This window comes from Felis catus, chromosome F2, assembly GCF_018350175.1.
Source record: "Felis catus isolate Fca126 chromosome F2, F.catus_Fca126_mat1.0, whole genome shotgun sequence".
NCBI classification, from domain to species: Eukaryota; Metazoa; Chordata; class Mammalia; order Carnivora; family Felidae; genus Felis; species Felis catus.
Window position 1 is genome coordinate 23,664,401 of NC_058385.1, and position 13,579 is coordinate 23,677,979.

The following is a 13,579-nucleotide window of genomic DNA, read 5'->3' on the forward strand; positions in this document are numbered from 1 at the left end:
GTTTGTAGAGACTGTGAATACAACAGTAGGCTTCTCCTTCAGGGGAATACGATTTTCTAAGGTATTGTTCAAGAGTCATTTTGTACTTTCTTAATCTTTTGCAGTAACAGATGTGTTGAGAATTTGAAACAAGCCATTCACAACTTCAAAAATAGCTATTCAACCTTAAGGTGTTTAAGATTTTGGTTTTTGCTTTTATTTAGTTTGGGGTGTTTTGCTATTTCTTCTTTCTGTAGAATATGGAAATATGGAAAAGTAACGCACAAAAAAGCTCTTTTTCACTTCATTTTTTTTCCTCTAACATCCATGGCTAAAAGTAATGCAAATACTCATAATTAATATGTTGAATATCTTTGGGTAAAAGCACTGAATACCGCCATGTATAACTCAGTAACTGACCCCATGAATAGTAATGATGTAATTTTAGATATTTGCATTAGATGCCTGGCAAAGAAATTTTGGGTATGTTTCACTTTGGGTACCTATCTTATTTATTTATTTATTTATTTATTTATTTATTTATTTATTTATTTATAGTTTATTTTTTGAGAGAAAGCAAGTGTGAGAGGGGGAGGGGCAGAGAGAGAGAGAGAGAGAGAGAGAGAGAGAGAGAGAGAGAGTGAGAGAGACACAGAGAGAGAGAACGCCAAGCAGGCTCTGCACTGTCAGCCCAGAGCCTGACGCGGGGCCCAGAAGCTTAACAGACTGAGCCCTCTGGGCACCCTTGGGTGACTATTTTAAAATAGTCATTTAAAATGCATATCCTTACCTATTTTTCTAAGGATATTGTATGTTTGAAAATCTCACAGACTAGTTTCAAAAAACTGTTAAAAAATATCCCCTTATAATATCCCTTTATAGTTGGGAAATAAATAGGTTTCTGCTCACTGGATTCAAAAGGCATACAAAATTTCATCTCATTAGGAAACTGAGAAAATGATAACCAATTTAATTTAAATGGCTTCCTCCTAATAAGACAAAATTCTTATAAAAGTCTTATAAAATAGAGGCATCTAACATTTTATTTACTTGTATTTCTTATTCCTCATTTTAGGGACAATACAGATGTGTTGCAGAAGCCATCACTGGAAATACTGAAGAAATGCTCTTTTGTCTGAATTTTACTGTCATACATGACCCTAATTTCAATTAGAATAAATGGAGTATATTTTTATTTTTCAAAAGTCTTATTGCTGACTTAAATTTTTTTTCCCCACAGTGTATTAGTGTGCTAGGGCTGCCGTAACAAATAGCAAAGATGGGGGGGCCTGAACAATTAGAAATTTGTTTTCTCACAGTTCTGGAGGCTAGAAATCAGAGATAAAAGTGTGGATGGGTTTGGTTCCTTCTAGAGCCTCTCCCTTTAGCTTGTAGATGACTGCCTTTGCTATGTCTTCACATGGTCTTCCCCCTGTGTGTGTGTCCTCATCTCTTCTTATAAGGACACCAGTCACATTGGTTTAGGGCCCGCCCTACTGACCTTAGTTACCTCTTTAAAGATGCTACCTACAAATCCAGTCACATTCCGAGGCACTGGGGGTTAGGGCTTTAAGCATATGAATTTTGGAGAGACAAAATTCAGCCCATAACACATAGGCAGTAAAATTTTTTGAACTGGTTGACTTCTCTCCATTTCCTGCCTCTCTACTCTGGGGCAAGTTACCAGCATTGCTTCCCTGGACTACTCTGCTGCCTCCTGACTGATCTTCCTGTACTTGGTCAGGTGCCTTTGATGAAGTATCCTCCATAAGGATTGTTTCAATAATACTGTCAAAATACAGGTCCATTCATGTCACCACAATGCAAATAGAACAAAATGAAGCAAAACCAAACAAGATCCTTCCTGTGGCTTCTGATTCCTTTTAGGATAAAGTTGGAATCTTTTGGAAAGCCTGCCAGGCCTTGACCACCCTTTCCCTTTCTAGCCCCTATTCCCACCATTCTCCCCTTGCTCTCTGTGTTCCAGAATGTGCCACATTTCTCCCTCTAGAACCTTCAGCCATTGTTTCCTGTCTTGACTCCACTCCTCCACTCCATTCTGCCCTCACCCTTTCACCTCTGTAATGAGTGTGGATCCTTCTTGGTCAGGTACTACTTTCTCAGGGAATCATCAATAGGTAGTATGGAGTGCAACTCTTATACTTTTGATGCTGAAAAGAGGCAATCCTGAGCAAAAGATGATAGAGGAGATGATGTGAACTGATCTATGCTGGATATTTTTTGAAAGCAGAGACAATGGCAAAAATACTTTTGTTGATGGGTTGGATGTAGAATATGAGACAGAGAGAGGATGTCTCCAGCCTTTTTGCTTGAGCAGATAGAAGGATGGAGTTGCCATTACTTGAGATGGGAAAGTCAAGGAGGAACAGGTTTATTGGGAAAAATCAGGAAGTTGCATTTGCACATGTTGAGATATCTATTAGAAATACAGGTGGAGACTTTGAAAAGGCAGGAAATATAGGAGTCTGAAGTTCAGAAGAGAGTTCTGGACTGGAGGTGAACATTTGAAAGTTGCTAACATATGGAAAGAATAAGTGTAGGTGGATAAAATAACAGATTCAAGGACAGAGCCCTGGAGTACTCTGTCATCAAGGCATTGGGGGTGAGGAGGAGGCAGCAAAAGAGGAGTATCATGGGAGTAGAGGGATCATGAGGGTAGAGGGAAAATCTGGAATGTTGGTCTATGAAAAGCCAGTTTCAACTGTTTTCCTCTGCTGATAGGTTAAATAAGATGAAGACTGAGTGTTGATTTAGCAATGTGGAGGTCATTTGTGATTTGATAATGTTACCAATAGAGAGCCCTCTAAATTTAGTAAGCATCAGTTCCAATGTGCACCACTCCAATATAGAGCTCATATATTAAGCTCTCTGAGAAGCCTGGTGGAATCCCCTAAGGTAGGCAGGTCCTTACTTAGTTCAATTTCCCTCCCTCTTTAAGGGGAAAGGTTTGGGGAGGCAGCTCACAGGAAAGCTTTCTCCAAAAGCACCCTCCACAGATCTTCTCCTTAAAGATCTTCCCTTGGATTAAATGGTCTCTTGACCTTTTTATTTACTTGATGCAAATACATTTTACTACTTGTTGTAAACACTTTATATACTTTTATGTAGTTGGTATCTGATAACTCATTCCACATCTCTTGAATTCTTGAGGGGCTTAAGAGTTGTGAATGGGTTACAGACATTTCCCGTTCCCTGATTTTGTTCTGGTGCACGCCACATCCCTAGCTCTAGGAAAGGATCCCGACTTGCTAGATCAGCCAGTGTGAGGTATTCCCCAGAGGATTGTTTTTGGTTCATATTGGATGCATGTCTGATGTTGGCTTAATCAGACTACAGTGAAGGACTAAAATGTCTTGGTTGTCTCACTGGATGAAAACAAAGAGGGATGTGGCCTCTTTTCTGCTGCCAGTCATGTGATGACTATAAGGGGAAACTGGCCTTGGGATGAAGCTGATGCTATGGACAGAAGGATGGGGATTTAGAAACAAACTGAAGGCCGCCTGGTGGCTCAGTCAGGTGAGTATCTGACTTCAGATCAGGTCATGATCTCACGGTTCTTGAGTTCAAGCTCCACATAGGGTTTGCTGGTGTCAGTGCAGAGCTTGCTTTGGATCCTCTTTGCCCTTTCCTCTCTCTCTCTCTCTCTCTCTCTCTCTCTCTCTCTCTCTCCTAAAAATAAACATTTAAGAACCTGAAATTTTGCAGACACTGTTGAGTCATTGAATCAACTAAGCCCGGACCTTGCCCTATATCTGGACTTCTCTGTTACTGGTTTGGTGAATTGGAGTCAGGATTCTCTTACTTGCAGTTAAAAACATTCTAGGTGATTTACAGTTACCTTGTCTACCACATCTCAGAAGTCAGGCTAATTTCCAGTTCTGGCCCTCTATTTCCTGCTGACTTTTTCCATTGCTTTTAACCCATCCTTTGCTGATGCTTATGGGGCCAAGGGCACAGTACTTACATTTATAAATATATATATTTGTGCAGGATGGGACCCATGAAAGTCATAAGGTGGCCCTGGGTGCTTCGCTACTACATACTCTGTTTTTTGCTAATATTACCAGGTTGCTAGGTGAATTGATTTCTTCAATATCTATTGAATGCCTACTGTTTTTCAGGCATTATGCAAGGGCTTGAGGATACAGAGGCGCACAAAACAAGAACAGTTCTTTCCTTCACAGAGTTTTTGATCTGGTAGGAAAATCAAACAAAACAAATGATTATTGGAAAATATGATGAGGGTTAAGTATGGAGTGACGAGGTAAGAGACATCATCTACGGGATCAGAAAAGGCCCCCTAGAGGCAGTGACATTAGGGTGAGTGTTGGAGGATGAGTATGGAATTAATTAAACAAAGTACATTCCAGCTGTAGAGAAGAGCAGGTGACAAATTTAGAAGTGAGAGAGATACAGCACATTCAAGATGTTGAAAACATCTAGTAGTGATATTAGGTATCGGTTATTGATGCTAAACATGTCAGGTGGTGGGTGCTTTTCTAGGCATTTTGCATGTCAAGAATTTAAAGAATTTATTATCCCCATTTTATAGATAAGGAAGATGGAGAAGATGAAGTATAGAAAATAAAAGTAACTTATTCAAGTTCATATATGTAGCAAGTGGCAGAGCTGGGGTTGGATCCTGACAGTCAGTCTCCAGGCTTAGATTTCTCATCTTCTTTCCAGATACAGATGGAAGGCAGAAGATAAGAGAGTTGTTGGAGGTGAGGCAGGGAAGAGCACTGCATTGCTGGATAGTCCTATTCCTGAAATCCAGCCTCTGAGTATGAGCTCTGCTTCTTCTTGACCTCCATGTTCATGTCACCACATCCACCACACCCTCTCTTCTTGGACCCTGCAGTTGCCTTCTTAATGATGTCTACTCTTCTATTTGCTTCTCATTCCCTAGACCCTCCATTGGCCTATGTAATCATCCTTAGAATGAAATCTCTCAATCTGGCCCATTAGATCTGACACCATCTAGTCCCAAAAGACCATCTTTCAATTTCATGACATTTCTCTTTGCATCTTTCATTTGGTTCCAACCACATGGTCTCTTTTCTCTTCCCTCAATATGTTTAGTACATTCTTATCCCAGACCCTTGCAGTCGTCCTTCCTTGACCATGGAACGTACATCTTCCAGATATTAGCATAACTTATTCTTTTTTTCATTCGAGTTTCTGCTCAAATACAACCTCCTCAGAATGTCCTTCTCTGAGAGTCTATATAAAATAGAACTATTACTTTCTGTCACCTTCTCTAGTTTATATATCTATTTATTTGTTTATTTTCGAATCCCCTCACTAAAATGTACTCCCTGGGGGAAGGGACTTTGTTTTGTTTATTGTTCTATGCCTGGGGATTATATCACCCAATAAAGCATTAGCATTTCTACCTTGCCTCGGGCTCTGTTTCCTAGGCCAAGACAAACACAAAAGGTGTCAGAGAGGGAGGCACCATCTTTCAAGCTCTATGAGAGTCACATGCAAAGATTGGTAGTTAAAAGCCAGGAGCCTGACTCTCTGATACTGTCATTCACTCGGATGCCATTCCGGCTCCAGACTGCCTGCCCCTGTCTTCTGGTTTTGAGGGGAATATATACTTCTGTTTCGTTAAGCTGCCTTAGGTGGATTCCTCTCACATGCAGCCAAGTACAGTCCTAACAAACACAACCACTGCTTATTATAGGGGAAAAGGAGAAGAATTCAAAGATGACTCTGAGATTTCTGAGGAGGAAGGATCATGGTGCCACAAACATAAATAGGACAATCTGAAGGAGGAGCTAACTTTAAGGGAATAGTGAAGGATTTTATGATATACAGTAGCCTCTCTTATCTGTAGTTTAGCTTTCCATGGTTTCAGTTCCTCACAGTCAAACATGGTCCAGAAGCAGATGATCCTTCTCCTGGCCCAGTAGCCTACTGCTACATTATGATGTCTAAGTCATTCCCCTCACTTCTTCTCACCACATAGGCATTTTGTCATCACACATCATCATAAGAAGAAGGGTGAGTACAGTACGATACAATATTTGAGAAAGAGAGAGAGGCCACATATGCATAACTTTTATCACAGTGTATTGTTATATTTTATTATTAGTTTTTGTTGTTAATCTCTTACTGTGCCTAAGTTGTAAATTTAACTTTATCATAGGTATGTATGTGTAGGAAAATACATAGTATATGTAGGGTTTGATACTATCTACCATTTCTGGTGTCCATTGGGAATCTTGGAAGGTGTCCACCACAGATGGGGGGGGGGACTATTGTGCATATAAATGCTCTTTCTCAGCTGTATTTTAGCTTGATTTTTGAATACTGGGATCCATCTTGATTTCATTGGCTGCACTTACAAGCATTTCTTGCAGTGTAGGAGATGACTTTGGAGAGAAATGTCCTGACTAGAGGTAGGCCACCTGACTAGATGGTAATGTCTTGTTGAGATCACCACATTCTGGGGGTATCATCTTTTGTTTAGCAGATGAAAAAAAAAAAACTTCAATATTTTTCATTTCAATCAGATGTCATCAATATTAGTCAGGATACAAATTTGTCTTCTGGGACAAAGACCCTATATAGCAGTGACTTAAATAAAATAGAAGCATATTTCTCTCTCATCTGGCACTGATATGATAACTTGAGGACCTGGAACCTTTTATTTGGCCTTGGTCTGAAAGGTCAAAATGGATCTTCATGGTACTGCGACTCAGATAGTACCTTTCTATAGCAACACCACTTAATAGACAATTTTGTAAAATTATCAGACACTACTCTATTCGTTCTAGTTTATTACTGATCTTTCATTGTTCATAAAGAGTTAATGATAAAAATATTGCTTAGATGTAGATCTTGTATTCTTTCTCTTGGAATCATTTTGGGATTTTTCAACATAATTGCACATTCAATTTCTTCACTGTATTTTAAATATCCTAACTGGCTTAATTAATCCTAGATTTCAATTCATCCTATAACATATCATTATTAAGAAAAAAATTTATGGAGTGGAAACTTTTTCTTGTGCCTGAACTATTTTATAATCTCATATCTCTCCTATCAATAAATTTCCCTGCCCCCCCCCAAATAATTGCTTTTACCTTTCAATGAATTCCTCAACTGAGCTTTATCAGAATTGTTCTTAGGGATTTCTACATTGCTTATGGAAGAGTAAATTTCATTTGTGAAAGTAAAAAGTAATTTGTAGCTATTACATTGTGCTGGCTTTCTGAAGCTCTTTTAAGATTACACCCTTTGGGGACACCTGAGTGACTCAGTCAGTTAAGCGTCCAACTCTTGATATTGGCTCAGTTCATGATCTCATGGTCGTGATCTCCTGGTCATGATCTCATTGTCATGGGACTGAGCCCTGTGTCAAGTCCAGTGCTGAGCATGGAGCCTGCTTGGTATTCTCTCTCTCCCCCTCTTTCTTCCTCTCCCCTGCTCACACACATCTCTCCCTCTCTCTCTCTCAAAATAAATAAATAAACTAAAAAATAAAATTACACCCTTTGTTCTTTTTAGTTTTCATCCCTTTTATAAATATGTTTATAGAAATTATTATAGTAAATATGTTTTTAGAAAGTTCTCCTTGATCTACAAACATAATTCAAGCATATCCTGAAAATAGCAAACCTGATATTTTGATTAGTTTATTACACCATCGTAAGCATATAATGGAAAACCCCACAGTTTGTGGAAGTAGTCTTTTCACCTCACCATTGATTTCCTTTAGGAATTAAGAAAAGACCATGGCTGTAATGGTTTACTTGTATAGCCCTGGGCAGCTGAGGCTAAAAGATTTACATGGATTGCTATTCTGTGTAAGAAAGCTGGTGTGGCCAATTTTCAAATGAGCCAGGGGCCTACATTAATAAAAGCCAGGGGAAATGTAGAAGATGCTTATTTTATCTGAGATTGATCATTTTAGGCCAGAAGGTTCAGATTGATCTACAAGTTCTCCTGCAGAACTGCACTAAGTAAACCTTTCCTTTTCTTAAAATAATGTTTATTTATTACTGAGAGAGATTGAGAGCATGAGCAGTGGAGGGGCAGAGAGAGAGGGAGACAGAGGATCCAAACCAGGCTCTGTGCTGAAAGCAGCACTCACAGACTGTGCTGAAGTCAGACGCTTAACAGACTGAGTCACCCCGGCGCTCGTGTAAACCTTTCTGGATACTACTTCAGGATGAACATAGTTGGAAGGTTTTAGGTGGCCTATTTGCTTTTGCTGTTTTTAACTTGAAATCGTTTTTCACAAGGTGTTGTTAACTTTGAAAAAAACAAAGGTGGATGATTCTGTAAAGTAGTTCTGTGTTTTAAAGTTATTTTTTCTTTTTAAAATTAGAATTTCTCTTTAGATTTTTAAAAAAATTCTTTATCCATCAGTTGATGGACATTTGGGCTCTCTCCATAGTTTGGCTACCTCATTATTTTTAATGGCTATAAAAATTTTTATTGTTTGACTATACTATAATTTAGTCACCCATTTCCCTATAGAATCTATAGCATAGATATACAATATAGTGCTACCCAATATCCTAAGTATTATCTCATTTAATTCTCACAAAACTTCCAACAGGTAGATATTATTGTCTTCATTTTAAAGGTGAGAAAAATAAGGTTAGTGAAGTTAAGTAACTTGCCCAGGGTCACATCGTTAAAGGAGGATCTAGGATTTAATCTCTGTACTATAAATCCCTCCATTCTGTGATGTGTTACCTGGCATCTTGGTAGGATTATAGGTGTTTTAGATTTAGTCCTTGTATTTTTCTGCATCATTTTTTAAATACTGAGTACATATTGATTTTTATATTCAGCTAAAATGACATTAAAAAGAATGCTTTAAGGGATGCCTAGGTGGCTCAGTTGGTTAACTGTCTGACTTTGGCTCAGGTCATGATCTCGCGGTTGGTGGGTTTGAGCCCTGCCTCAGGCTCTGTGCTCACAGCTCGGAGCCTGGAGCCTGCTTTGGATTCTGTGTCTCCCTCACTCTCTACCCCTACCCTGCTTGCGCCTTGACTCTTTCTCTCAAAAATAAATAAACATAAAAAGTTTAAAAAAGAATGCTTTCATTATTAATCACTTAAACCCATTGACTTATTTAAAATTAAAGGAACATGTAGAAAATTCCAATCAAAATCAGTGAAAATTGGAAACAATGTAAGTGACAATCATTTTGGATAATGTTCAAAGGAAATTGTAGAACAATTAATACACATTATACAGCAGTTTAAAAGAATGAGGTAGATGTAAATGTATTTGTACTAATGTGGATAAATAAAGCAATATTGCTGAATTAAAAAGTTAAGCTGCAAAATTCATCCTAAAATTAATATGGCATCTCAAGGGACTTTGAATTGCCAAAACAATTTTGAAAAGGAATAAAGTTAGAGGACACCCAGTTACTGATTTCAAAACATTACAAAGCAATAGTAATCAAAACAGTGTGGTACTGCCATAAAGACAGACAAATAAACCAATGGAATAAAATAGCCTAAGAATCAATCTTTGTGCATATAGTCAAATGATCAGCAAAGGTACCAAGGCTTCTACTCAATGGGGAAAGGACAGTATTTTCAACACATGGTACTGGGAAAATGATATCCACATGCAAAAGAATTAAGTCAGACACTCACCTTACACCATGTATAAAAATTAATTCAAAATATATTAAATACTTAAATGTAAGACCTAAAACTGTCTAAAGTTTTAGACCTAAAGCTCCTAGAATAAAACCTGTAAGAAAAGCTTCATGGATTGAATTAGGCAATGCTTTATTTGGAATGATGCCATAACCACAGGCAATCAAAGCAAAAATAGACAAATGAAACCGTATCAAACTTAAAAACTTTTTGCATCAAAGGACACAATGCACATAGTGAAAAAGCAATTTAAGGAGCGGTGAAAACTATTTGCAAATCATTTACCAGACAAGAGGTTAATATCCAGAATATATGAAGAAATCCTACATCACAACAACAGGAACATCTAATAATCCAATTAAAAAATGGGCAAAGGATTTGAAGAGACATTTTCCCAATGATATACAAATGGCCAAGAAGCACGTGAAAAGGTTCTCAACAGCACTAATCATTAGGGAAATGCAAATCAAAACCATCATGAGGTATCATCTCATACCCATTAGGATGGCTACTATAAAAAAAATAGTGTTATTTGTGTATGAGAAGAAACTGGAACCCTTGTGCACTGTTAGTGAGGTTGTAAAATGGTGTAGCTGCTATAGAAAACAGGAGTTTCCTTAAAAAAATTTAAAAAGAAAACTACCATATAATCCAGCCATGCTACCTCTGGATATATATCCAAAGGAATTGGAAGTAAGGTCTCAAAGAGACATTTGCATCCCATGTTTATAGCAGCATTATTCAAAATAGTCAAGAAGTGGAAGCAACCCAAATGTCACCAACAGACAAATGGATAAACAAAATGTGGTGTATACAGTGGAATATTATTTAGCCTTAAAAGGGAAGGAAATTCTACCAAGTGCTACAACATTGATAAACCTTGAGGGCAAGATATGTGAAATAAGCCAGTCAAAAAGACAGATACTGTATGATTCTACTTATATGAGGTATCTAAAGTAGTCAAGAAACAGAAAGTAGAATGGTAGTTACCAGGAGCTTGGTCAGGGGAAAAGGGGAATTGCTTAATGCATACAGAGTTTCAGATTTGTAAAATGAAAAGTTTTCGAGTCTCTTTCAAAACAACGGGAATCTGCTTTCTTTTTAATGTTTATTTATTTTGGGGAGGGAGAGAGGGAGGGAGAGAGAGAGAGTGAGCATGAGTGGGGAAGGGGCAGAGAGAGAGGGAGACACAGAATGTGAAGCAGGCTCCAGGCTCTGAGCTGTCAGCACAGAGCCCGACCCGACACAGGGCTTAAACCCATGGACCACAAGATCATGACCTGAGCCAAAGTCAGACACTTAACCAAATGAGCCATCCAGGTGCTCCTGGTTAAAATGATAATTTTATGTGAGTTTTACCACAATAAAAAATTTTAATCAAAACATTAGAAACTCTGCTGGTTATAAGCATATAGGGTAATGGAAAAATATTAAAACAAATATTTAGTACACTGTAATTTAAAATATTGGAATCACTGAGGCATTAAAGTGTTTTACTTCTCTGTAAAAAAAACAAACAAATGTTAAGCCATAGATAGACATGTATAGTATGATACATTGAAAAAAATTCAAAGCATGCCAAAGTATACAGTGTACTTTCTATGGGGACATATATTTGTATATAAAGACATTAGGTAAGAACTGGAAGGATATACACCAAATTAATCACAGTAGTTATCCTTGGGTAAAGGAAAAGGGGACCAGATGGTGGGTGATGGTTAAAAGGGGCTTATCCATAGTGCTTCAAGTTTTTATGAAGAGAAGCAATTCATGAATTATTTATATAAAATAGCCTCTAAACATATAAAAAGATGTTCAAACTTACTTTAAAAAATCCAATTAAAACTACACTGGAAAAAAAAACTATATTGAAATTCCCCATTTCTCTTCTTTTGGATTGGCAAAGATTTGAAAGCTTGATGATATATTCTGTTGGCAAGGCTATGAGGAAACATTGCTGCTGGGAAGGCAAATTATACCACGCCTACAAAGGGGAATTTGGCAATATCTAACAAACCCGGCACTCTACTTCTAGAAATTCACCAGGAACATAGCCTCTAACAATACAAAAATAAACGCCCAGGGTGATTCATTGCAGCATTACTTGTAATTGCAAAATATTGGGAAGTACCTTAATGGTTAAACATGGAAGACTGGTTGTATAAATTTTGTCACATACATGGAAGACTGGTTGTATTAATTTTGTCACATACATACAGTCTGGTTGTAGGTAGGATGATCTCTAAAACTGATAGGGATTTCTAGGCCATAGTAAGTGAAAAAAGGAGATTGCAAAAGTATATGTGTAGTACCCAGCTTTGTTGAAGAGAGAAGGAGAAATTAAAGAAAATGCATATGTCTGCTTATTTTCACTAGCCAAAATGTAATGAACTTAGTGACCTATACAGAGGGTGTGTGGAGGAGACATGAAAAGTATACAGGCAGGAGTAACACTTCTCTGACCACACCTTTGTATATAAGTTTGACTTTGAGTTATGTTAATGTTCTAGATATTTTGAAATAAAAGAAATCAACAAGGATCAATAATTTCCTAACATGGAATGTAAATAGAAACACATAAAGCCAATTATATTTTTAAATGAATTTCATGTCTACATTGAAGGGAGAAAAAAAGAACTAATCCAAGTAACTTTTGACTATACAATAATTTGACTATACACCATTCTTTTTTTCTTTATTAAAATTTTTAATATTTTATTCATCATGGATTTTATTTTTGCATTCCTTTGATTTTTTCAAAAGACTGTATTAAAATATTACTTTTCTTCACTATTGAGTCTCTTTTTTTTAATATGTAATTTATTGTCAAATTGGTTTCCATACTACACCCAGTGCTGCTCCCAACAGGTGCCCTCCTCAATGCCCATCACCCACTTTCCCCTCCCTCCCACCTCCTATCAACCTTCAGTTTATTCTCAGTTTTTAAGAGTCTCTTATGGTTTGCCTCCTTCCCTCTCTGTAACTTTTTTTTCCCCTTTCCCTCCCCCCACCCCGGTCTTCTGTTAAGTTTCTCTATACACTGTTCTTCTTAGTAGTTCTTTCTTCTCCCTACAAAGTAGGGTGCAAATAGCAATTCTAAAGCTACTTTGTGTGTATTGTAGGATTGACCAAAGGAATAAATATATTAGTTCGTTGGGAGTTAGTGTAGGGTCCTCATTACATAAGAAGGGAGATACAAATATGGACAGTGGGAAGAAGAAGAACCCTATAAGATTTACTGGAATTGGTATTAGTTGAGTTTATGATATCTAATATCTTTCCTAACTCTTTTAATTGAAGGGTTAAATTTAGTGCACACAGTGAAATTCCCTACTAATAGGAATTGGTACTCTTTTTTTTTTTTTTTTTTACTCCCTCCACACATTTCCTCCCCCCTCTACCCCTCACACCCACCTCTGGAAACCACCAATCTGTTCTCTGTATCTATGGACTAGTACTGTTTTGTTTTTCAGTTTTTAGATTCCACAAATAAGAGAGATCATATGGTATTTGTCTTTGTCTGGCTTATCTCACATAGCATAATACCCTCTTGGTCCATCCATTTTGTCACAGATGGCAAGATTTCATTCTTTTTTTATGACTGAATAATATTCCATTGTATGTACATAGCACAATTTCTTTATAATTCATCCGTCAGTGGACACTTAGGTTGTTTCAGTCTTGGCTATTGTGAATAATGCTGCAATGAACATGGAGGTGCAAATATCTTCTTGAGTTAGTGTTTTTGTTTTCTTTGCATAAATACCCAGAGGTGGAATTGTGGAATTATATGGTAGTCTATTTTTATTGTTTTTATTATTTTTATTTTTTAGAAGCATACTACAATAGTTAATTTTATTTGTTCAAGGGCTCTGTTGCAAGCACTCAACCAAAGATGGGCTCTGATTCTGTGAGCCCAGATTCATATATTTAGGAAGATA

At 37.4% G+C, this 13,579-nt stretch overlaps 1 protein-coding gene and 1 long non-coding RNA gene across 2 annotated transcripts in view; one reads left to right on the forward strand and one right to left on the reverse strand.

Annotated features, from left to right (window-relative positions):
- The window catches only part of LY96 (lymphocyte antigen 96), a 28,662-nt gene extending 27,478 nt beyond the window's left edge, over positions 1–1,184 (forward strand). Inside the window, exons 4-5 of the mRNA XM_003999897.5 lie at positions 9–61; positions 1,055–1,184. Of these exons, the coding sequence (XP_003999946.1) occupies positions 9–61; positions 1,055–1,153 (152 nt within the window). The 3' untranslated portion in view covers positions 1,154–1,184. The remainder of the gene's footprint in view (positions 1–8; positions 62–1,054) is intronic.
- The window catches only part of LOC123383039, a 32,300-nt gene that overhangs the window by 3,722 nt on the left and 14,999 nt on the right, over positions 1–13,579 (reverse strand). The window lies entirely within an intron of this gene.